The sequence below is a fragment of the Lissotriton vulgaris genome, chromosome 5, assembly GCF_964263255.1.
Source record: "Lissotriton vulgaris chromosome 5, aLisVul1.2, whole genome shotgun sequence".
Lineage (NCBI taxonomy): Eukaryota > Metazoa > Chordata > Amphibia > Caudata > Salamandridae > Lissotriton > Lissotriton vulgaris.
In genome coordinates, this window is record NC_141693.1 from 823,141,938 (window position 1) to 823,164,326 (window position 22,389).

Sequence of the window (22,389 nt, forward strand, 5' to 3'; positions counted from 1 at the left end):
GGAAGGACTTCCGCTGGTCCTGGACCAATTGGGTGTAGTCCGGAAAAATGGAGACCCTGGCATTTTCGAACGTTAGATCCGCAGACTCCTTTGCCGCTCTAAGGATGCAGTCTCTATCACGATAGTTGAGGATCTTGGCAATGAGGGCCCGTGGTGGAGCTCCTGGCCTCGGTGGCGGTACCAACGCTCTATAGGCTCATTCAATCACGAATACGTCTGACAGACCTGCAGGACATATTACAGTACGAATCCAGTGCTCCAGGAAGCGCTCCGGGTTGCCTGCCTCCGCCCGCTCCGGAATACCCAGTACCCTTGTGTTACTGCGGCGTGCTCTCCCTTCTGCATCCTCCGCTCTCCGCTCCAGCACCTCCGTCGTGGCAGTAAGTTGCGAGACTGTTTTTTTTAGGGACGCCACCTCCCCATGCAATTGTGTGACATTCCCCTCCGCATCCGTAACCTTGTCGGCCACTTTGCGCAGGTCAGTCCGTAAGAAATTCACGCCGATGGATACCGTCTCAATTTGTCGCTCCGGGGCAGAATGGGACCCCTGAATCGCTTTTAACAGTTCCGCCCGGGAGGGATCTTCAGGAGTCGGATCCCCCTCATCCAGTCCCGACTGGCACGTGATCCTCTGCGAGGGGAGCCGCTGCATAGTATATTGCGTTATGGTGTTGGGGTGTGAAGCCCGGGGCGTTCTATCTTTACGCATTGTGGACATCGGAAAAGAGTTCCCTCAAGGCTCCCCTGGATGCGAAGGAAGTCCCTCAAGCCCCACACTACAACCCGTGCAGATGAAGTTGACACATGATCTATTCGCCAGGCTCCAACTCACCCACTGTCCGCATCAACCCACCTCCGCATCAACCCACCACTGTGGTCCTCTCACGCCACCGAGGCCCTTCCACAAATGTCCACGATGGCGGGACTCAATGCCAATGCCGCGTCCGGGGCCAGTCTCAGCCTATCAGGGTGACGCCCAGCCGGGCAGTCCCACTCCACGTGCACGTCGGTCAACAAGGGGGCCCAGCGGACCCCCCGGCAATCCACAGAGTCTGCAGGAGCCCCTTCACCGTCCCTGCCACTCTCCCGGGCTCTCTCCACGTTAGGCCGGCTCCCGGGAACTCCCCGCCATCCCAACACTAGCAGCTGCCTCATACCAGGCCACCAGGGGCGTCATTCCACAATGGACCACAGCCTCACCTACAGGACTGCAGGCTCTCAGGGAGTCCCGCCGCCACGGGTGTCCCCTCCGTCCAACCACTACTCCACCAGTCCGGCGCAGGAGGGTCAGAGGGCACTCCTACGATCCATCTACCTGGCTCACCTGCCTCGGTACGTGGGTCCAACTCCAGGCCCCCTGCAGCCCGCAGACCGCCGAGGCCCCCGACTCAACGAGCGTCTTCCAGGTTGGATCACCGCTCCAGGGGGCAGGCCCGCGGGGCACCGGTCACGTTCCCTGGGCCTTCCAGGCCCCGTGCGGCCCGCTCCGATGACAGCCTCGGATCTCTCTGCAGAAGTCAGGCGGCCTCAGGCGACTCCCTCCACGCCGGGGCCCCAGCTGGCAGTGGGCCCCGGTCCGTCACTGTCACTCCATACGACTTTGGAAGCTCCGATGGCAGTGGGCCCCCTGGTGTCAGGTTACCCCCGTCTCGCAGGGGCAGGCCGCAGACCCCGGCCTCCAGCCACGTCCACTCCGCCTCTGCTCAGTCCAGGCCGATCCATCCGCCGATGCGGGCAGCCACAGGGGATTCTCTCTGCATCGGGCCCCAGCTAGCAGAGGGCCCCGGTCCGTCTCTGTCTCTCACCTCACCACGGGAGGCCCCGATCGCAGTGGGCCACCCGGCTGCCAGTTGCCCTCCTCTCGTGGATGCAGGCCGCAGTCCCCGGCCTCAATTTTCGGCGGCCCCTCCTCCGGACAGTCCGGGCCGAGCCCTCCGCATTAGAGCAGGCGGCCGCAGGCTACACTCGCCTCAGCGGGGCCCCAGCTGGCAGCAGGCCCCGGTCCATCTCTGTCATCCCTCTCACTGCGGGAGGCCCCGGTGGCAGTGGACCCTCCGGCGTCAGGTCGCCACCGACTAACGGAGGTAGGCCGCAGTCCCCCGCCTCGATTACCGTCGGCCCCGCCCCCGGACAGTCCGGGCCATCTCCTCCGCTTCTCTGCCTGCCAGCAGCCCCAAAGTGGGTCAGGATATAGCCTACTGCAGTCTGGGCTCGTGGCCACCTTTATTTTCTGCCCATGAGCCCTATTAGGAGATTTATTACAGGATTGAAGTGGCGGCCTGCAGGGAGCCGACGGAGCTCACGTCCTGTCGGCCATGCTGCTTGGCCATGCCCCCCGAGGACAATATAGTTAAAACTAATTTATATTCCAATTTTTGAATGCTTGGACCAATATTCTTCCCCAGACATGGTAATAAAGGGCTTCCAGTCAATTTGTAGGGATGTATCTACAAAACTAGCAAAGAGAATTGGAAGAGGGGAAGCCCAGGAAATAAAATGGTTTAACACTGATCACTCAAGGGCACAAAAGAACCTCAAGAAGGTTTTGCAGGGAATTCCCTGAGATAAAACCCTAATTAAAACGCTAAGCAGGCCTATAAAAACATAATTAATAAGAGGAAAAGAAGAACGGAGAAGCATAGCCTGGGAGGACCTAGAGAGAGCAAGCGCACTTAAAGACTCCAGAAGTTTCTGGGAGGTAATAAACCACCCTCTTTTCTCGAAGGAAACAAAGGGTATGGACTTAATAGTATTGGGAAAAGTTTGGGAATCCCATTTTTGCAGTATATATAACCCAAAGTGAATTACACCCCACAAGTCTTCCTTAGACGCCCCAATAGACCTTACAACCGCATATCAATTGAATTCCTCCTTTGCAGTGAGCGAGATCGAGGATGCGCTAACGAAGGGGATACGTTTGAAAGCCCCCGGATTGGGTACCCTTAGATCTGCTTAAAGGTAATCCTCAACTCTGGGCACCCCACCTAACCAATGTTTTTAGAGCAGTAAGGCCCTGTCCCATCGTCTTGGAAAGAGGCAATAGTGGTACCAGTCTATAAAAATGGGAATAGAGAAGATCAGGTCTGTTACAGGTCCATATTTCTAATCGATGCCACAGCCAAGGTGTTGGGGAGGGTCATTTTAGCGGGCCTCGAGGCTTGGGCAGAAGCCTCTGGGTTCATGTCCCGAAAACAATATGGCTTTAGAAGGGGTATGGGGACGAATGAACAGTGTCTTAATTTGTCATTGATCATGGGCAAGTACATGAGGGCGAGGAAAAGTTGCACAAATGAACAGACATCATTTGCCTCATACTAGTGTTTTTGTAACATATTTTCTGTTGGTCCCTAACCACTTGGTTGATAACAATCCCGGGATATTCTTGCCCTTTAAGATAATGTCAGCACAATCCACCACAGTTTCTGGCTCCGTGGCACATAACATAAGATAACATAACATAACATAACAGTCAAGAGGTCTTTATTTCGATTTGTATCATAAAAGACAAATATACATTGAGCATAAAGTACATTTCATAATTATTAAAAACATTTTTTTTAAAACGCCATTAATAATGTACACATTAAAACCTGGGATAAAACAGTATTACATATCACACCGAAAAGACACATGACTCAATACATAAGAAAGAGAACAACTCTTAAAAGGAAAGTGTTTAAGACATCATCTAACCCACAAACATTACTTAAAATATGGCTCAAGAACTCAGATTCTGTGATCTTAAAGACCAGGCCCAGCTAGCGAACTTTGACACACCAATGACAATATAGGCGGAAGTATCCGATTTCAATATCCTACATGCAGTACTTGCAGATCTAGTGCCCAATGAGCAACATACAGGTCTTAACCAGACTCGTCTGGGTAGTGAGTACATTGGACAACAAAATAAGAAGTGATCAATAGTTTCTACTTCCTTTATACAAAAGGGGCATTTATCACTACTTTCTGGATTCCAAGAGTGTGTTAACCCACGTAGGGGGAGTAAGCCCACTCTCAGCTGGTGATACAATTTTCGATCGAGTGGTTTAGTTATAATGTCCCAGTAGTCTTCATAGCTTGGAACTTCCTTGTTAACTAGAAAGGCCGAGGTCATAGAGGACCCCCACACAGTAGATAGTCTCTTCTCCTTGATCCTTCTCCAATACATTTCTTTGAAGATTTTCTTGGGTGGGAAATTTACGCTGGCTGGATCTACCCACAGAGCCTCCAATCCCTTATCCAGCAACGATGATCTAACAGCGGATAACCAGGGAAACCTAGAAGCCCCCTGTAATACCTTTATCTCCAAAGTGGCCTCGGCATATATGGACAGTTCCGGTGTAGTCCACAAGCGCCGCCAGAACGCCAGTGGTCTATAACGTACCACATCCTCTATCGAGTTACATCGCAAGTCAAACAATACGGGGAGGCAAGGAGTGGATTGGGGTAGACCTATAGCTGTTCTGAGGAATTTGTTCTGTGCCACCTTAAGTCTAGATAAGTCGCTAAAGCCCCACAGTTCAGCTCCGTATAAAATAGAAGGTAACATTTTTGAGCCATAAATTTTAATCAGTGGGGCCAGGGGTTTAGTAAGTGAGTTGGAATGCTCCTTCAGTAAAGCCCCCCCAAGCTGGGCATGTTTAACCCCTTTGCTGCTCATAACGAGCTGGGCTCGTCATGGCGTAGCCCGCTCGCACGCTGATGACGAGCCCAGCTCGTCACGCAAAGTGCGATTTTGAAAAACCCAGCGCGCTAGCGGAATTCCGCTAGCGCGCATGGTGTTAAGGGACATGAGGTCATGCTGAGGTTTCCAGCTTAGGGTAACACCCAAGTATGTAAAGACCTCTGTTTGATCCAGGATAACCCCACTCATTTTAACCTTGGTTTTAACAGCTCTTGGGCCCCGAAGGACCATAAATTTGGTCTTTCCAACATTCACCTCTAGCTCATGTTCGCTGCAAAAAAGCTCAAAACGGGACAAAGCAAGCTGTAAGCCCTGCCTCGTTTTAGAAATTATGAGCGTGTCGTCAGCGAACATGAGCAAGGGTACTTTCATACCCGCAAGGGAGAGCGCATCTGTCGGGAAGTTAGAAAAATTGTTTGTCACCCCATTAATAAACAGGGAGAACAGGGTGGGTGCTAATACGCAGCCTGTCTAACCCCTTTAGCGACCGCAAATCTATCGGTCACCTCTCCTGTCTTGCCCCATCTCACTTTGGCATAGGTATTCGCATGTAGGTTCATAAGTAATGCCACTTGCTCTCTTGGCATGCCCAACTCAAGTAAGACTTCCCACAGCTTAGACCTGGGCACTAGGTCGAAAGCAGACCTGAGATCTACAAAGGCCGCAAAAAGTAGGCCCCCCCCAATAGTACCACTTTCCAATATAAAAGCATAAACCTATATACCTGTTCAATGGTCCCCATATGCGGGCGAAAGCCTGCCTGTAATGGCGATAGAATATCAAAATCCGACATCCAACACTGAATACGGCCCAAGAGAAGACGTGCCACAGTTTTTTGAACCACATCGATAAGGCAAATTGGTCGATAATTAGCCGGAGCGGAGTGGTCGCCTTTCTTATAAATTGGGAGGATCTCAGCACCCAACCATGATTCGGGAACCCCTGCTCCTTTCGCAAGGGCGTTAGCTAATATTGTCAGGTAAGGGACCCAAAGGTCATGGTCCTGTTTAAAGATGTCCGCCAGAATAGAATCAGGACCCGGTGCCTTACCACTCGGTATAGCCTTTAAGACCGTCCTTACTTCACTTGGGGTAAATAACAGGACTTCACCGGGGTAAATAACAGGGCTTCATCACTAGTAATGGTAGACAGTATGGCACTAGTATTAGGCTTAGCTATAAATTGATTGCCATAATACAAGACCCATTCCTTTGGCTCCACAGAATTTGAGGGGACTGCATCATTGGGGCGATTGCCCCATTTGAGATAGTGCCAGAATTTAATCATGTTATGCCCCTGACAGGCCTCAAGCAGTTCCCTCCAACGTTCCTCATCCCAGTTCTTTTTAGCTGAGTTTTGGGCAGCCTTGTATATGGCCCTACAACTTCGAATGGTATCCTGGTCTCTAGACATAACATAACATAACATAACATAACATAACATAACATAACATAACATAACATAACACATAACATAACATAACATAACATAACATAACATAACATAACATAGGGCAGGAAGTAAACTTTATGTCAGCCCCAAACTCAAAATCTGCAAGCTTACCAGAAATAGTGTTGCTGATCCTGACAAAGATCCTTTCAAAATCTGCAAAGTCACTCCAGGAAGATTGAAACATGTGCATGAAGCTGTTAACAAAGAGATTCTCCATCCTGCGGAAAAATAATAAGTGGCGCACGGTTACAGAGTTTTATGCATTCAATTCATGCATAATTATAATTTAATTCAGTGTGAGGGGAAACAAAATAACAATCTAAGATTTATCAAGGTAAAGCCCATACTATTTAATTCTATACTTTTTTTAGTTTACACTAATCATTATTTTTCCAGTTTATACAATACCTTTTTCAGTCAGTCAAGTAAGCTTTATTCGAGGTAAAAAAACTCATAAAAGCGGAACACATGTAAAATCGCACATTCGTAACATTAGTACTACTATTTTAATACCTATTTACAATAATGGGAATGTTAAAAATAAAGCTTCAAGACTTCCATTAATAATCCTTTTTAAAACACATAAATCAATAAGTATAATATCAATTTGTAAGCAAATTCATGATGGCTAAACAAAAAGGCAGGGAAGGGGCTGCATTCCTAGGAGAATCCTACTGTTACACCAGGAAAGTTCTTCTAATGGCCCATGCCCAGCCCAGATATTTCGCAACACCCACACCAATGGTAGAGGAGGAATTGGTACATATTATTCTGAGGGCCACAGCACTGTCCCTTGTGCCAAGCTGTTTACACATAGCCCTCAACCAGACCCGTCGTGGAAGACAATAGGCTGCACATGCGAACAATAGATGGCCAATAGTCTCTGTGCAGACTTTACAGGATGGACAAATATAAGAATTGGCTTCTGCCCATCTTCCAGTTAGCGATCTGATAGGCAAAGACCCCGCCCTGAGCTGGAAGTATAACTTCCTTTCCTGGGGCTTAGTCTTAATGTCCCAGTAAGGCTCAAGGGAAGGGCAAAATTTCACTTCAAGGTACTGACCCTCAAGAGTAGAAGCATCAGCATCATTCCAAATCCTTTGGTTTACTGTTTCCCAGTACTTTGCTTTTATGACTTCTTTAGCCGGGAACTGGGCCTCCTCTGGTTTTTCCCAAAGCTCATTCATACACAGAATCCCCAGTGATCTACGCAGGTCGCCTAACCATCCAATCCTGTGGAACTTGTCACGATTGATTACATCCAGGAAGCCCCTTGCATAATGGGCAAGTTCTGGAGTAACCTAGATGCGACACCAGTATAACATTGGTCGCAATCTAGCCATATCGGATATAGCTTTACTGCCCAACTCACAGCGCAGCGGCTTCATGGGTGTACTTTTGGGCACGGCAGTCAGGTTTCGGAGGAATTTGTGTTCTGCGAGTGTTAGTGGGGCAAGGTTGTCATAACCCCAAAGCTCAGCGCCATATAATGCAGAACTAACTGCTTTGGCCTCATATACTTGAAGTGCTGGCTTGATTGGCCTAGTCAATGATTTTTTATGCTCAGCACTTATGACACCTGTATTTTGGCGGAATTTGAGGGCCGCCAATTCCATATGCTTCCTCCACTTAGCACCCTTATCTATATGGACTCCCAAATAAACGAAGTCTGATACTAATTCCACCTTGTGGCCGTTCATGAAAAAGCTCCCTCTGAAGCTGGAGTGAGGATTAAAAGTCATGAGCTTTGTTTTGGCCACATTTACTTCTAGCCCACGATCCCTGCAAAAGTCCTCGAAGATATTCAGGGCACGCTGGAGGCCACTAGGGGTTTTAGATAATATCAGTGTATCATCTGCAAAAAGTAGTATTGGTGTTTTGGAACCTTCCAGAATTGGAGCATCAACAGACGCGGACAACATACGCTCCACAATACCATTGATATATAAAGAAAAAAGCGTTGAAGCCATGGCGTACCCCTCTTTCCACTGGGAACTCCTCAGTTACCTGACCATGCCTAACCCACTGGATCTTTGCGTAATTAGCCTCATGTAATCTCATGACCAGGGAGAGGGTCTCAACCGGCATGCCCATTTCGCTTAAGACTTTCCATAAGTTGGAGCGGGGTACTAAGTCAACAGCTGCACACAAGTCAATAAAAGCATCATACAGACTACCCTTCTCCAACTGCACTGTTTTCCAATATAGCAAAGTAAACCGGAAAATCTGGTCTATTGTGCTGGTCAATTTACAGAAGCCCGCTTGATAGGGAGATAATATATTAAATTCTTCCACCCAATTCATGATTTTTATTAGGGTCATTTTACCTACGACCTTCTGGACCGTATCTATAAGGCTAATGGGCCTGTAGTTCCCCGGTGTGGTTTTATCCCCCTTTTTGAATACGGGTATTATTACTGCCCCCATCCATTATTTTGGCACTGGTGCCCCTAGAGCTATCGCATTCGCCAAGTTCAGGATATATTTCCCCCAACAGGTTTTATCGTGAAGGAAGACGTCAGCGGGCACCCCATCCGGCCCAGGGGCTTTACCCCGCGCTACTGAATCTAGGGCCATTACTACATCATTTTTGGTAAAAGGTGGTGTTTTAAAGGCAGTAGTTATCACGGGTTCACCCAGGATGTCCTCCGGCCGACACTTATATTGGGGCCCAAAATAATCCATCCAGCTACTCTGCGAAACATAGTTTGAGGGCGATTCGGGGATACCACCTTTCCCCCACTTAACTATATTCCAGAATAGTCTGGAATCTTTGGCCGAACTAGCGGCCTTGAGGTCCCAATCCTTTTTAACATGGAGAACACTAGCCTTATACACCTTCCTCGCCTCCCTCACGGCAGCTGGGTCGCTATTCTTAATAGCCTTCCCCAGTGAACTTCTTGCTGCCCTACACTGGTCGTTATACCACCCTGCTTGGTGTGGAGGGGTTTTCTTACCGGTCTGCACATGTGCTGTTTTATAGAAGTGACTTTTTATGAGGCTAAAGAATTCACAATGGAGTTTAGTGATGTCTTCCATTACCATACCTCCCTCAGTTCCCATCTCCAGAATGCCTTCCATGGCGACCGTGGTGGTCGCCGGTTCTTTGCTGATACTGTCCAAGGCCTCTTGGTTCACCACTACTTTGGGCCATTTTACTCTCCTCATATCGTTCGTTGGAGCGATCTCAGCTATCCCCACTTCTATGGTGTTTGAGCCATCCTCAATCCCACCCCATAACTATGAGTGACACACAGAGGATTTTGGTCGCTCTCCTGCCCATTGGACACCCTCATGTCAATCATACAGTGCCAGATCGCCAAATTACAGAAAACATAATCTATTCTGCTTTGCCATCGTCCATTGTTAAAGGTGATAGCCCCCTGTTTGTCACTTGGTAACCTTCCATTCAGAGCTCTTACCCCCCTTTCATTACATAGGGCATTCATCTGGATAACTTCAGCGGACCATCTACTCACGGGGTCTAAACCCAGCTTAGGGACCCCCCACTCCAAGTCTGCCTCCTCTCCCGGTTGCCAGTCTTCAATAGATAGTGGCTCGAAAGTCATATTCATGTCCCCTGCAATTAGCATGTTATTATTGCCTGGTTGGTCTTCGATCAACTGGTCAAGTACTGCCAAAACTGGAGACTTCCCCCCGTTTGAACCCCTTCTATATAGATTGTAGATATCCAATGGTTCCCCCTTGGTAGTGTACAATCTTATGTGGTGGATGTCATTGTTGCCTGTGGGGAATTCTGCTATTTTATCAAAAAGTGACTGGCGAGCCCAAATCGTAAACCCACCTTTGGGTCTACCCTTTGGGCCCTACACTGCGGGGATATAAAAATTAAGATACCCCAGGAGAAACAGGGGCTCACAAGCCCATGTCTCCTGGAAAATACAGATATCATACCCACGTATGAATGATACCCATTCAGGTGAATACAATCTGGGGTCTAGTCCCTCGATGTTCCATGACAATATGCTACCTACCATAACATTAGGTCTATACCCTGATGTAAGATCGGTCAGCCAGGTATATTCAAGGAATCGGTATCTCCTACTGTCTCTTTATTGGATATTCCATGTTCCCTCCCACCCACCAAGCTATCTAGATCAATCACTGGCATAAGGGAGGAGCCTACCAGACCCAAGTGTTCACTTTCTTTAACCCCACTACACATTTCCAGGGGATACCACTGCTTGGGTGCCTTTTGGGCAGTGGAAACCTCTCCAACCTCCCCCAGGGGCAGTCAATCGATGGAATTAAGTCTGGACCTAGGTGCCCATTTCCCCGTCATCCCTGCGTCCATAGCAAGAGTTATTGAGAAAGGCAATGGGGGCATTTTCCTCAGCTGGATGCTAGAGTAGGCAGGGGAGCTAGATCTATACTCCATCTTGAATAGATCCTCTGCTGGTGTATCAGAAACCAATGTTAGTTCGATGACATCCTGTGGGGACTCTGGGTGGCTCATCCTCCTAGCTCTAGTGATGTCTTCCCTAATTATCGATCGACACCCTCTAACTTGTCTTAACCAATGTATGGCCTTATTTGTCAGAGAATCTGCCCCCTCCCTTGTTCCATTGGATCGTGTGTGGTGCTTTGGGACATTTGTCATGTATATAATATTTGGTGGGAAGCTACCCTGGGTGTGGTGCCTAAGCGGGACAATTGTGTGGGAAATAGACTCAGATGGGGTTCTTGATCCATTCCTGGGTTGCAACCCTGGTCTGGCATTCCCCCCTATAGGACCTAACTGAGGTTTCTGGATACTGGCACTAAGCTTATTGGCCCCGCTAGGGTCACTCCCTAATGAATTCAAGGTCTTTGAGTTCAGATTAGCAGCAGACCCTGAGACCGATGTGACCCCATCCGCTTGGGCAGGCGCCGGCCCCTTGAATTTTACTGCAGGCTTACCCCCAGTTGCCTGTCTAGTGCCCTGAGATTGGATTGGATAAGCAGTAGAAGATGTAGCAGCAGTATTTACGGGGGTACATTTTGTTGACGAAGGGCACATTGTTTGCCATTTGGAGCATTAGTTAAGTTTATAACCAATGTTTTCAGACCTTCAATCTCGTCTCTTAATAAAGAGACTAGATTGACCATATCAGCCAGAGCTTGCCGTCTGGGGCTGCGAACCAAGGGACCCGCTAATAACAATGGGTTTGTCTTCTGTATGTGGCTCCACGTCTGCCAAAACTGTAAACCTATTAACACAAACAATGGGGTCATTGGCAACAACAGATTCAATATGAGAGATGACTGAGCTCTTCTCCTTAGCTCCTCCCGCATACAAAATTGCCATACCCCCTTACGATTACTCTGCAGACCAAGCTGGTTCGGGGAGGCCACCCTGTGCTTTATGCCCATTCTGAACATTTCTGGGATGGTGGTTACTGGGCATATTGCCTCTTGCGTAGTGGTAGGCGAATCTCCCCCAGGCTTATCTTGCTCATGTACTTGAGTAGCCCCCACTTCCCTGCTTAAAATGTCCTGGCAGTCCTCAATGATACCTTTTTCACTTATTGCTTCATATCACATTTCTGCCGTTGTGTGTTATTTCGAAATCTAATGATATTCAATCTACTAACATCTGAAGAGAAGTCGGAGTTGGGTTTGCAAATTTTACAATTTCTTTTCAAATATTAAATAAAAAAGACTTCGAATTTTAAAATAAGTAGATTGCGTGATCACAAAAAAAATGTGGCTTCGAAAACGGTTTGGCTCAGTTAGAAAAAACGGTGCAATTTGAGGAGCAGTACTGACTGTCCAGTTACACTGTAATATATCTACTCTGTCTAGGTTTTGGCTTCGTTGCAAATTATCTACTCTGGTACTAATCGTTGACATTAGGAGGTAAACACATGTATGTCTCAAAAAGGCAGTGCCTACCTGCCACACCTCACACCACTGGAAAGAATGGACATAACAAATCAAAAGCCAGATCAGCCTGCTTCAGAACTAGCTTACAAATGGCAGCTATGGCAGTGCTCTGCAGGCCCTGCCCGGCAAGGCACAGTACCAGGGTCAGTATCATTTTCTACATTGGGAGGCTTGCACAGTGGCTGTCACGTGACCCTCACATCAAAGATTTGTTCGATAAGTCAGTTAGGTTTTAACCTATATGTAAATACAAGTGCGTCACAGATCATTGCAGAGCAGTTGATCTATTACACTGTGACTGGACCTCAAGCAATAAATGACACACACATCTATCTCTGAGCAGGAGCATTAACCCACAGCACTTTCCCTAGCCTACAGGGGACAGCACGGATCTCTGCAGCAGGTAGATATACCTACCGAGTTTTCTGACTGGGATTAGAATCCGTTATAAGGTTACACATGGTTCCCTACTGTTACTCTACTTAACCTACACCTGTGAGGTATCCCATAAGGACTGGAACCTCTGACTAGCAGATTACACATTGCAATGTCCGTTTATTATCGCAAAAGCTACTACTTACTTTTCCATATAAGTACTCTTTGTGTTCTTTTGTGGACATTGAACGCCCAGGCCTCTGTTGTGAAAAAAGTAGCAAATAAAGATAAAAGTGGGACAGGCAAGATCCCACCCAAGCAAGGGGGAAAAGCAGAGAACGTAAACCAAGCAATGCAGAGAAAGGTACGGTAACGCTGGAGACCAGCTGGGTTAGCAAGCTCAGAAACAAAAGCAAAATAGAAAGATCCAGCCGATATCTGCGACGCCATTTTAAAAGAATGAAAGAAGGCGAGCGCCAAGAGAAGCACTGAGAAAAGGCGACTGCAAACTGGTTTAAGTTACAATCTCGAGCGACAGTTCTTACTTTGGCACTGAAGGAGTTGGCCCGTGTTCACGTTGACAAGATGAAGACACCAAACTGTCCTGGGGGGAGCACATTACCAGCAACGTGGTGTGGAAACCTCACAGGTTTGTTTCTCTAAGACCTTCGTGCTGCACAATGTCTTGACAGCAAAGAAGGCCCGAGTCTCCCAGCGAGCACTTATAACATGTCTCCACAGTTTAAGTAATCCCTCTATTGCACACAATTACACATCTTTCAGGAATCATTCACCCTGGCGAGGAGGAGCTTCTTTAAGTGTCAGTCCGTTCCTTTCTGCTCCAGCACAAGAGCACACACCTCCTTTGCCCTCTGACGGAATTTGCCTTTCAGGAACTGTTACTTCTTCAGAAACAGTATGGAAACTGTTTCTCCAACACACGAAACAAAATGGGAACTTTAGTCCCAGTAGTTCCTGCCAACTTCGTCCTCATGATGGTGATGGCAACCTCTGGCGTAAATTAAGCACTAAGCTCGAGTCCTGGGGATTCTAAAGTCTGTAGGATTTAGAATTCTGACTGCGCTCCCCTTGCAACAACTCTCTGTGGGGCACTCTGCAGGTGTGATGATCAAACAGAAGATTAGGAGGGTCTACACGAGCATGGGGAGCTAGGGGTGCCACTAGGAGGTCAGGAAGTATTCTGAAGGCTAAATAACATTGTTAGTAACATTATCAAGGCACAGCTTTAATCAATTTAATAGATTCATATTACATCTAGAATGTGGAATGCACAATCCACTGATATCCCAGGGTTGGGACATTTATATATGTCTAAAAATGGAAATCTTTTCTTACCTGCTCCATAGACAGCTAGATCACAACTCTATTTTATCTGCAGGAAAATCTGTCTGGTAACATTGCATTGGTAAAGGGGTACATTGTACTTAGGACACGTGCTCTGGTCCCCACCAAGCCTCAACAAAGGCAACACTTTCCCCCACCCATTGTCATTAAGAACAGGAGTCTTTACAGACATTTACTACCTACTCAAGCATGTAGTAAACGGTGAATGTCTGCATTTAAGGCGCCAGAATCCAGCATATTCTGCAGAATTCCACCCAATAAATCTGGGTCTTCACAGATATTCTCCCTTCAGAGGGTCTATCTTGTATTTGCAGGAAATCTATGTGGAGACTCTGAGCAGTAGAAGTAATATCAGCCTTCTGGATTTGCCACATACAATTTGCCACAACCCATAATAGGGCCCAATGTGGACAAATTATTGCTGCTTCACAGTTCTGAACTGGTCATCAGAGAACGTTAGTTCTGTAATTTAACGGCACTGTCAACAAAGAGAATGCCAAACAAATAGCATATGAGTCAAATTCTGCACCCTTAATTCTTTGAGCTGCCTCATGACCGAACCACCTTCCATGGTCTTTCGCCAAAGGGAGACCTCCGGATTCAAAATACAGGTACCAGTGGTACCCTTCCACCGCTAAATTAACCATTAAGGAGGTGTGTACATGCTCCAAGTTAGAGCTCAGACAAATTACATTTAAATGTTTGTCGTGTGAGCTGTTGGAAATGGCCCTTTTTGCAGGGTTATCCGTAAACTTTTTGCTTTATCCTCCTATTTTTTCCTGTCCTGTGTGTGTTGGTTTTAGGACTCGCTTTACCACTGCTAATCAGTGCTAAAGTGCATATGTTCTCTGTGTAAACTATGTTATGGATTGGTATTTCCATGATTGGCTTATTTGATTTATGTGTCAGTCCCTAGTAAAGTGCACTGCAAGTACCAGGGCCTATAAATCAAATGCTGTTGGTGGGCTGCAGCACTGGATTGTGCCCCCCACGCAAACAGCCCGTAAAGTGCAACTCTGGCCTGCCACTGCAGAGCTTGTGAGCAGCCTGGAGCTGCCATGTCGACTTGGCAAGTTCACACACTTGCAAGTCCCTAAACCTTCCCTTTTCTACATGTGAGTCGCCCCTAAGGTAGGCCCAAAGTACTCCCCTGGGCAGAGTGCATTGTATGTGAAAGATAGGACATGCCCTGGTGTGTGTGGCATGTCCTGATAGTGAATTACAGCCTACTTCGTTTTTCACTGTTGCAAGGCTTACTGTTCACCATAGGCCAGAGTGGGCAGTTTAATTATAAGTAACATCCTATAATCCCGACTGACTCAGGGAACATTGTTGAAATTCGAGTTTAGTATGTCTGAACTCAGAATGATAAAATACATCTTTTAGTGAAGTTGATTTTAACATTCTGTGTTTGAAAATACCACTTTTAGAAAGTAGGTATTTTCTGACCTAACCATCCAGCCTGCATCTGCTAGCTTGTGTATTGTCTGTCTGGTTTGTGAGTGAAAGGGGCTGGGGAGACTCCAGGAGACAGGGTGACTCAGCACAGAGCTGAAGGGACACCTCTACATGTAGATGGGTGAGAGGAGTTGCACCTGGGACCTGAATATGTCTGTGCCTTCCCTCCACAATGCTGGCTCCACCTCCTGCGGTGCGTCCGATGACCCTGGCCTACACCGACAAAGGAAGAAGGCGCACACTGGCAGAATGCACCCAAAACTGGTTTGAACTGGGTACAGACCCCTCTGCCTTCAGAGGACAAAGGATTTGCTGGTATAAATAAGGAGCCTGCCAGGAAGACGGAGTGGGAAAGCTGGAGGAGGAGTACTGGCCCTATGCTGCATGTTGAGGGGTTGGCCTGCAGTGGTTGCTTCTGTCTTGGGTAAGGAAAGGACTGGACTGTGCTTTCATCATCCGGCTGTTAGAATTTTCTCCAAGGGCTTGAAGTAGAGCTTGCCTCCTGATGGACATCTTAGGGATAGAAAAGACTTCAGAGAACTCTTTTGGGATCAAGAAGACTGCCAAGAAGAAGAGCCGGAGAAGCTGTTACAAAGAATTTCAGAATCCGGCCAAAAGAGCCACTAAATACGGAAGAGCAAAAAGGGGCCTATCCACTTTTATTTCAATAGAAATCCCATAGTATGCTTCTATAGTAGACTTAGATTGCTCTTGGATGTTATGTGTCAAATTAGATGCCTCGTTGTCCCACAGTCTTCTTATACTCAACATCTATATTCACCTGGAATCCAAACAAAAGAGGGTAAGAATCAAAAACTAATCACATCATTAACAACATTAAAACTAGCCTACCCAGATGCCAACATCATACTGTCAGGCGACTTAAACATGAATTTACAACATGACAGGAATAAGGACACAACAGAGGCTATATTAGCCTCCAATCGACAGGTCTCCCTCGGTAAGAGATGCGCAGCCCGCCTGAATGATCTCTCAATGTGTGTACTCAATGGTCAAAGCTCTACAGATTGGCTCCCAGCACACACAAGGGTCACCCAAAAAACATGCTCAACCATTGACTACACCTTTACGGACTACAACCTTTTCCCGTACATTGAGAACTTTCAAATAAAAGATAGGGCGGAAAGCGACCACCAACCATAATCTTTCACTCTATTAGGAAGTTTCGCATTTCCAGAGAAACCAAAGGGGATGTCTTTTTTAACACAAGGTTATAACTTTAAACGCCTTTGCTGGAATAAGGAAAATATTGAGGACATCACATGCATATATACCAGCCTCTTGGAAAGATCTAATCTAGAAACACTCAGCATAAAGGCCTGGGAGTTCTTCATCCACGTCATAAACAACAAATTTTCCAAGTATGTCCATGGCCATAAAGCAGGAAATTCAATGGGGGCAGCCTGGTACACCAAACGGCTGAGGAAACAAAAACGACAACTAAATAAGTACCTTGACAATTACGATTGCGGGGACCAGAACACCATCAGGGAATCCTGCTTTTAATTGCAAAATCAAGAAAGGAGCACAAAAGGGACATAAGATTGGCCAAAAAAGAGTACAATGAACATATCTGGGCAAAACTTCTCCATGCATGTAAACTAAGGGACTCCAAGCGCTTCTGGGATCAAATCAATCAGTTAACTAACGGCAGGAATCTACATCATAACTTGGATTTAATGGAAGCAACTTGGAGAGCCCACATCGAATGCCTATATAACGAAACTCGATCTTCAATTGCCCCAAATAACGGGACTTTAACAGCAAATGGGGCCGGCGGCGGAGGACAAGCCAACAATACTCTGACCCATGAATCGCCTGCAGTTTTAGTCGTTTTCTGCTGAACAAGTACTAAAAATAATTAAAAAATGTTAACCTGAGGGAGCTCCAGGTCCCAATGGACTACCAAATGCCCTGTTTCGGCATGACCCTTCATTTTGGTCTTACCTTCTGACTCCCCTTTTTACCAAAACCATAACATGTGGTTTGATCCCCGAGTCCCGGAGAGGAAGTATCCTTAACCCAATCCACAAGTCGGGTTCCCGCCCTGATCCCTCCAACTACAGGTTGATCGCATTGATAGATGTGGAGGCGAAATTATACGCATCTAACCTTTTGGTTGAGTTAGAGGCTCGGGTCCTCGGATCAAACTTAACACCCTACAAGCAAACTGGATTTCGGGCAGGGATGGGCACCCTGACCAATATTTCAGCGGTTACTCTCATAGCCAATCAAGCATTTGCAAAATCTAGGCCTTTGTATGCCTGCTTAAAAAGTGGCTTTCGATAAAGTTTCAAGAGCTAATTTATGGGCAAAAATGCAAGACTGGGGGGTCCCGCGACGACTCCTGACGGCCATCATCAATCTGTATTCACACATGCGGGTCCAAATCAAGAAAGGAGATGGGTCCAGTTTAACTGGCAAAATTCCAACATTCAATGGGCTAAAACAGGGTTGCGTATTAGCACCCTGCCTATTTAATATTTACACCTCCGATCTTGACAAGCGCCTTCGGTTAATCCAAGCCAACCCTCCTAAATTGGGAAAAAAAACGACACTGTGCCTCCAATATGCCGAGACATCGTCCTGCTAGCACAAACTCCTATAGGCCTGCAGAAACTGATTACAGAATTAGGAGCCTACACTACCTTGAACCAACTCACGATTAACCATCAAAAAACAAAAGTTATGTTTTTCTCCAAATCTAATAAAACATCGAAAAGGCATACTTTTTCCTGGAAATTGGGTGAGCGTCCATTGACCAGGATTATGTGCTATAAATACCTAGGCTTTCAGCTAGATTGTAAGCTTAACTTTAAATCACACTTGGACCAAGGCCGTATGAAAGTCAAACAACTGTTGTTCACTTTTAAAACCCTAAGGAAAAAACTTACAGGATGCTCCACCGGCCATCTGCTTTAAGTGATTGCTGCAAAATGTTTACCTTCCATTTCATACAGCTCGGAAATGCTGAACACAAAAAATGCCACAGTCCTAAACACGCTAACAGAGACAGTGGTCCCTAGACAAGAAAGAGTACATGCAAAAATAAATATAGACTAGATAGTACTATACTCCATATGTCCAGCCGGACAGTTTAATTTCTCATGATCAGAAAGGAAAACGTAATATACAGTGTGATACAAGTGGGACACCAGCCGATGTCCTAACTAACACACTGGAGGGACACAAGAAAACAGGGGAATTGTAGGCAAAGTAGGTTCATCTGAATATCATAAATCATAAACAGAAGATCCACAACAAACACATATGCATGCACAGATTCATAAGTCAATTATGCATTTAGTGCGTTAAGTCGACGACGTTTCGAACCTATTGTAATCTCAGGTTCATCCTCAGGACAATAATATCTGCCTAAAGAACAGTAAAATCACTAAAGCCCACATTGTGGGAATAATTTACCAACATACATATTACATGAATAGAAAAGAGGCATCCACACTATTTAAGAGACTGTTTTCAATACCGCTACATACCACACAGGCACAAATCCGCCTAGAATATGGATTAAAAAAATCAGATTATGGCCAGACAAGGCACCCTAGTAAAAAACTACTGGAGGATGAGGGAGACAGAAGACAACACCCTAGCCCATCATTGTTGGGTCGAGATCGAAAACCAAATAAGCCTAGCCAATTCAACCACAACCTTGAAGGAATTCCTGTCGGCATTGCAGTTAGAGGATGCTTGGCTCACCCTCGCCACGTACTCCGGATTCAAAAGCGTAGACAATAAAGCTATTAAATGGACCTCTTTATTAACCGATAAAACGACCTTTGCAAAAAAACATCATGCCTGGGCTGTGATACAGGCCTACTGGAGGCTGAAGCCGCAACAATACCTGTTGGAACAATTCTCCCACCAGAAAAAATATTATCTGACTTTGCTACGCATGGGATCTTTCCCCTCAAAGGATTTGACCCCAAAATGGAAACACATATGGCCATCCAAGGAATGTCGCCTCTGTGGTCAAGGGGAAGAGTCACTACTACATTTCCTATGTACTTGCTCTTTCCTATTGGAAACTCGAAAATCCATCCTCCAGAGGCTCTAAGGAAGGAACCAATAAGAACATGTAGAGCAGCGGTCATTGAATGTCTCGGAGGGTGTCAATTCCCCTGTCCTGCAGAGCCATAATACATTGGAAAATCGCAGCAAAAGAACTGGCAAAATGCGACTCTGCCAAGTAGCCAATTAATTAGCACATATTTCCCAAATGCACTGTCATATTCGTCATTATCTTAACATAATAAGTGCCCCTTAATTGTGATATTGACCTTAAGTCCTTTTATGTTTTTAAAATGTATACTCTAAAGCATTGCATGTTATGATGGTTGTCCATCGTTTTATGATTTTTAATGAATCAAATAAAAGTATATTTTGACTTGACTTGACTGTGAGGAGGAACTACCACTTTGCTGTATGCTTTGCTGTGTTGGCCGGCAGTGTCAGCTTCTGTCTTGGGTAGTGAAAGGACTGAACTTTCTGCAATCTACTTTTGTGAGTGTCTCCAAGGGCTTGAGGTAGAGCTTGCCCCCTGTTCAAGAAGTCTCAGGAACAGCATAGACTTCAAGCCGGATGCCGTCTACGGTGCCGCTGCCTACTACATGTCCTGAAGGCATGGCAGAGGGCAACGCCGCACCACACCCTGGTCTCACCGACGACGACGCCACAGAGCCGCTGCTCGCACCACGACCTGTGGGCACTGCACTCCGCACTGCCTCGCTTCACGACAACGCCTTGGTATCCCCGATGCTGCCGCTCCACGCTGGACTCGATGCCGCTGCTTGCACTGTGGTTCGAAGGCACCGCTCAAAGTTACACAACGCACCACAACCTTGGCCTACCGATGCCGGTGCCGTCGACTCCAGTTCGCCAGCCGACGACAGCACTTCAGCAACGACGACGACGCTGCTGCACCGTGACCTGCCAGCACTGATACGAGCACCACCTTCATCTCACACCGCGACCCTGGTCTCACCGATGACGCCCTCTGACACAGCCACCGAGCTGCGACCTGAGGCACCGCACGCCGCACCGCAGCTTTTTGCACTGCAGCACCGGACGCCTGCCGATGCCAGCGCTACCGACTTCATCAGACAGGAGTTCGATCTGCAACGTGGCTGACTTCGAGGGCCCCGACGACCCCTGCACCGACCTCTAGAACTGACGCCTGCTGGAGCCGTGATTTCAGCAGCTCAACGAGAGGTCATAGACGCCCTGCATTTCTGAAAGGTAGTGTTTGCTGGTCTGTCTGACGCCGTAGCTGCCCCCCAACGACGCTGCAGTCAGCCAGAATTGTTCGGATTTGTTTGATCACGATGCCGTGATAGCCCCAGCTGAAGCTATTTAACTGTTTTCACCGTATCTTTGCATTTTAAAGATATCTTGCAATACATCTATTTTGAAAGTACTGTATTGTGGATTTTTATCGTATTTGGTCTTGTTTAAGTATTTAAAAGTATTGGGTATTTTTCTAAACTGGTGTGGTGTCCTTTTGTAGTGCTTACATTGTATTACTGTTGGTTATGTGCAAATGCTTTATACACTGCCTCTAAGATAATCCTGACTGCTTGTGCCAAGCTAACCAGGGGGTGGACAGGGGTTATTGTAGGAGTGTAAACTCCCTTATCCTGATTAGAGTGGAGTGGTGGTTACTGCCTGGCTTTGGTGCAAACCTTAGTCAACCAGAAATCCCATTTCTAACATGAGCAATGGTCAAGATGTAAGTTAAATTTCTGGTGTTCTCATTCTAAGTCTTGGACATCAAGAAGTTTCATACAATTCGTCTCTGTACTGACCTGCATCCAGCACTGACATCCCACTACCGAGAATCCTCCAGTTCTAGAACTGAGACAATAAGGGGCCTCAGTACTGATAGGCACTATGCCGCTCTACCACTAGTGAGACATCCAGGGAGCTCTCCTAATGCCTCTCTGTTTGTCTGGTAGCATGAACCAATATGCAGGCTTGGACACACTTGCAAAGCTATCATAATACCATGTATTCTAATGTGAAACAAATATGCATGCACCAGTAAACTAAAATGTAAGGGAGATCTCTAACAATCCACCTCTCATAACTGCACTGCTTCAAAAGTATTGCAGTATCTCAGAAGTACCTAAAGAGGACCTCGCCTTGTCCAGAGTATGCCATTTTTGTCCCCGTACTTAGATGTCTACCCCATGTGATCACCATTTTACACTGGCAAAGCAAGACTGAGACACCTGCAGAGCTCTGACATAGCACCTCAGTCCTGGCTTGCATCATACACTTGTCCGCCAGAGTAGACAGGGATTGCTGTAATGAGACATCCGCAAGGATTGTGCAAGCCATGATCTTTGCACAAGCAGAATCTTAAATCGTTAAAACAACCACAAGCCTCACAGAAGGAAGCTGAACTCGGAACACACAGCATCTCTTCCTGTCACGCCCTTATCTACGAGGATGTAGCACGTACCAGAGAGATAATGGGTGACAAACTCCTGACTGAATAGTTCATCGTTTGGGTCAATTAAACCTTCTTAAACCCTTTCTCATATTCAACATCCAACCACAACTACCCTTTACAAAAAGCCATTCCTAGTACCTAAATTAGGCATTTTAGGACCTCATTATTAGGTCATGTTATCTTCCCTGTTAACCCAGCCCCTGAAATGACTAATACTGGGACTGACCCTGAAGCCCCCCTGAGCAATGTTGCATTGTCTGGCAAATCTGTAACTTCGGTTCAATCTGCCAGGTAATTCATCAGTTTCCTCTGCATTTCACTCAGAACCTCCATCTAGTGAACCTGGTGACTCCACTTGCTTCCAGCCGGTCCAGTCTCGAAGTGAGACACCTGGATCCGTGGAGTTACTGCAGATCTCAGAATACTGATTCAGCCATAGGATACAATTCCTACCAATAATCTGGATTACTAGGGCACTTGTAATCAGCCCTTTAGTAGTTTCTAAAGAGCCAACAGGGCCACACTCTCTCTTCATATGAAAACTCAGATATGTACTGGGTTAGCTGCACTAGAAATAAACAAACATAACAGATCCAAGCATGATGCTGAATGCCAGACAGCTGCTAGGCAGAAAAACACAGTTTCAAAGGAGATATACTGTTTCTCACATAGCAGG

General features: G+C 46.6%; 1 protein-coding gene across 3 annotated transcripts in view; it reads right to left on the reverse strand.

The window, feature by feature from the left end:
* The window catches only part of LOC147711650 (polyunsaturated fatty acid 5-lipoxygenase-like), an 836,408-nt gene that overhangs the window by 395,985 nt on the left and 418,034 nt on the right, over positions 1 to 22,389 (reverse strand). For all 3 annotated transcript variants that reach the window (XR_015295955.1, XR_015295954.1, XM_086922316.1), the window contains exon 5: positions 6,248 to 6,354. Coding sequence is in view for 1 of the 3 variants with exons in the window: in XM_086922316.1 (XP_086778442.1) it covers positions 6,248 to 6,354 (107 nt within the window). In the remaining 2 variants the exon portion in view is untranslated. The remainder of the gene's footprint in view (positions 1 to 6,247; positions 6,355 to 22,389) is intronic.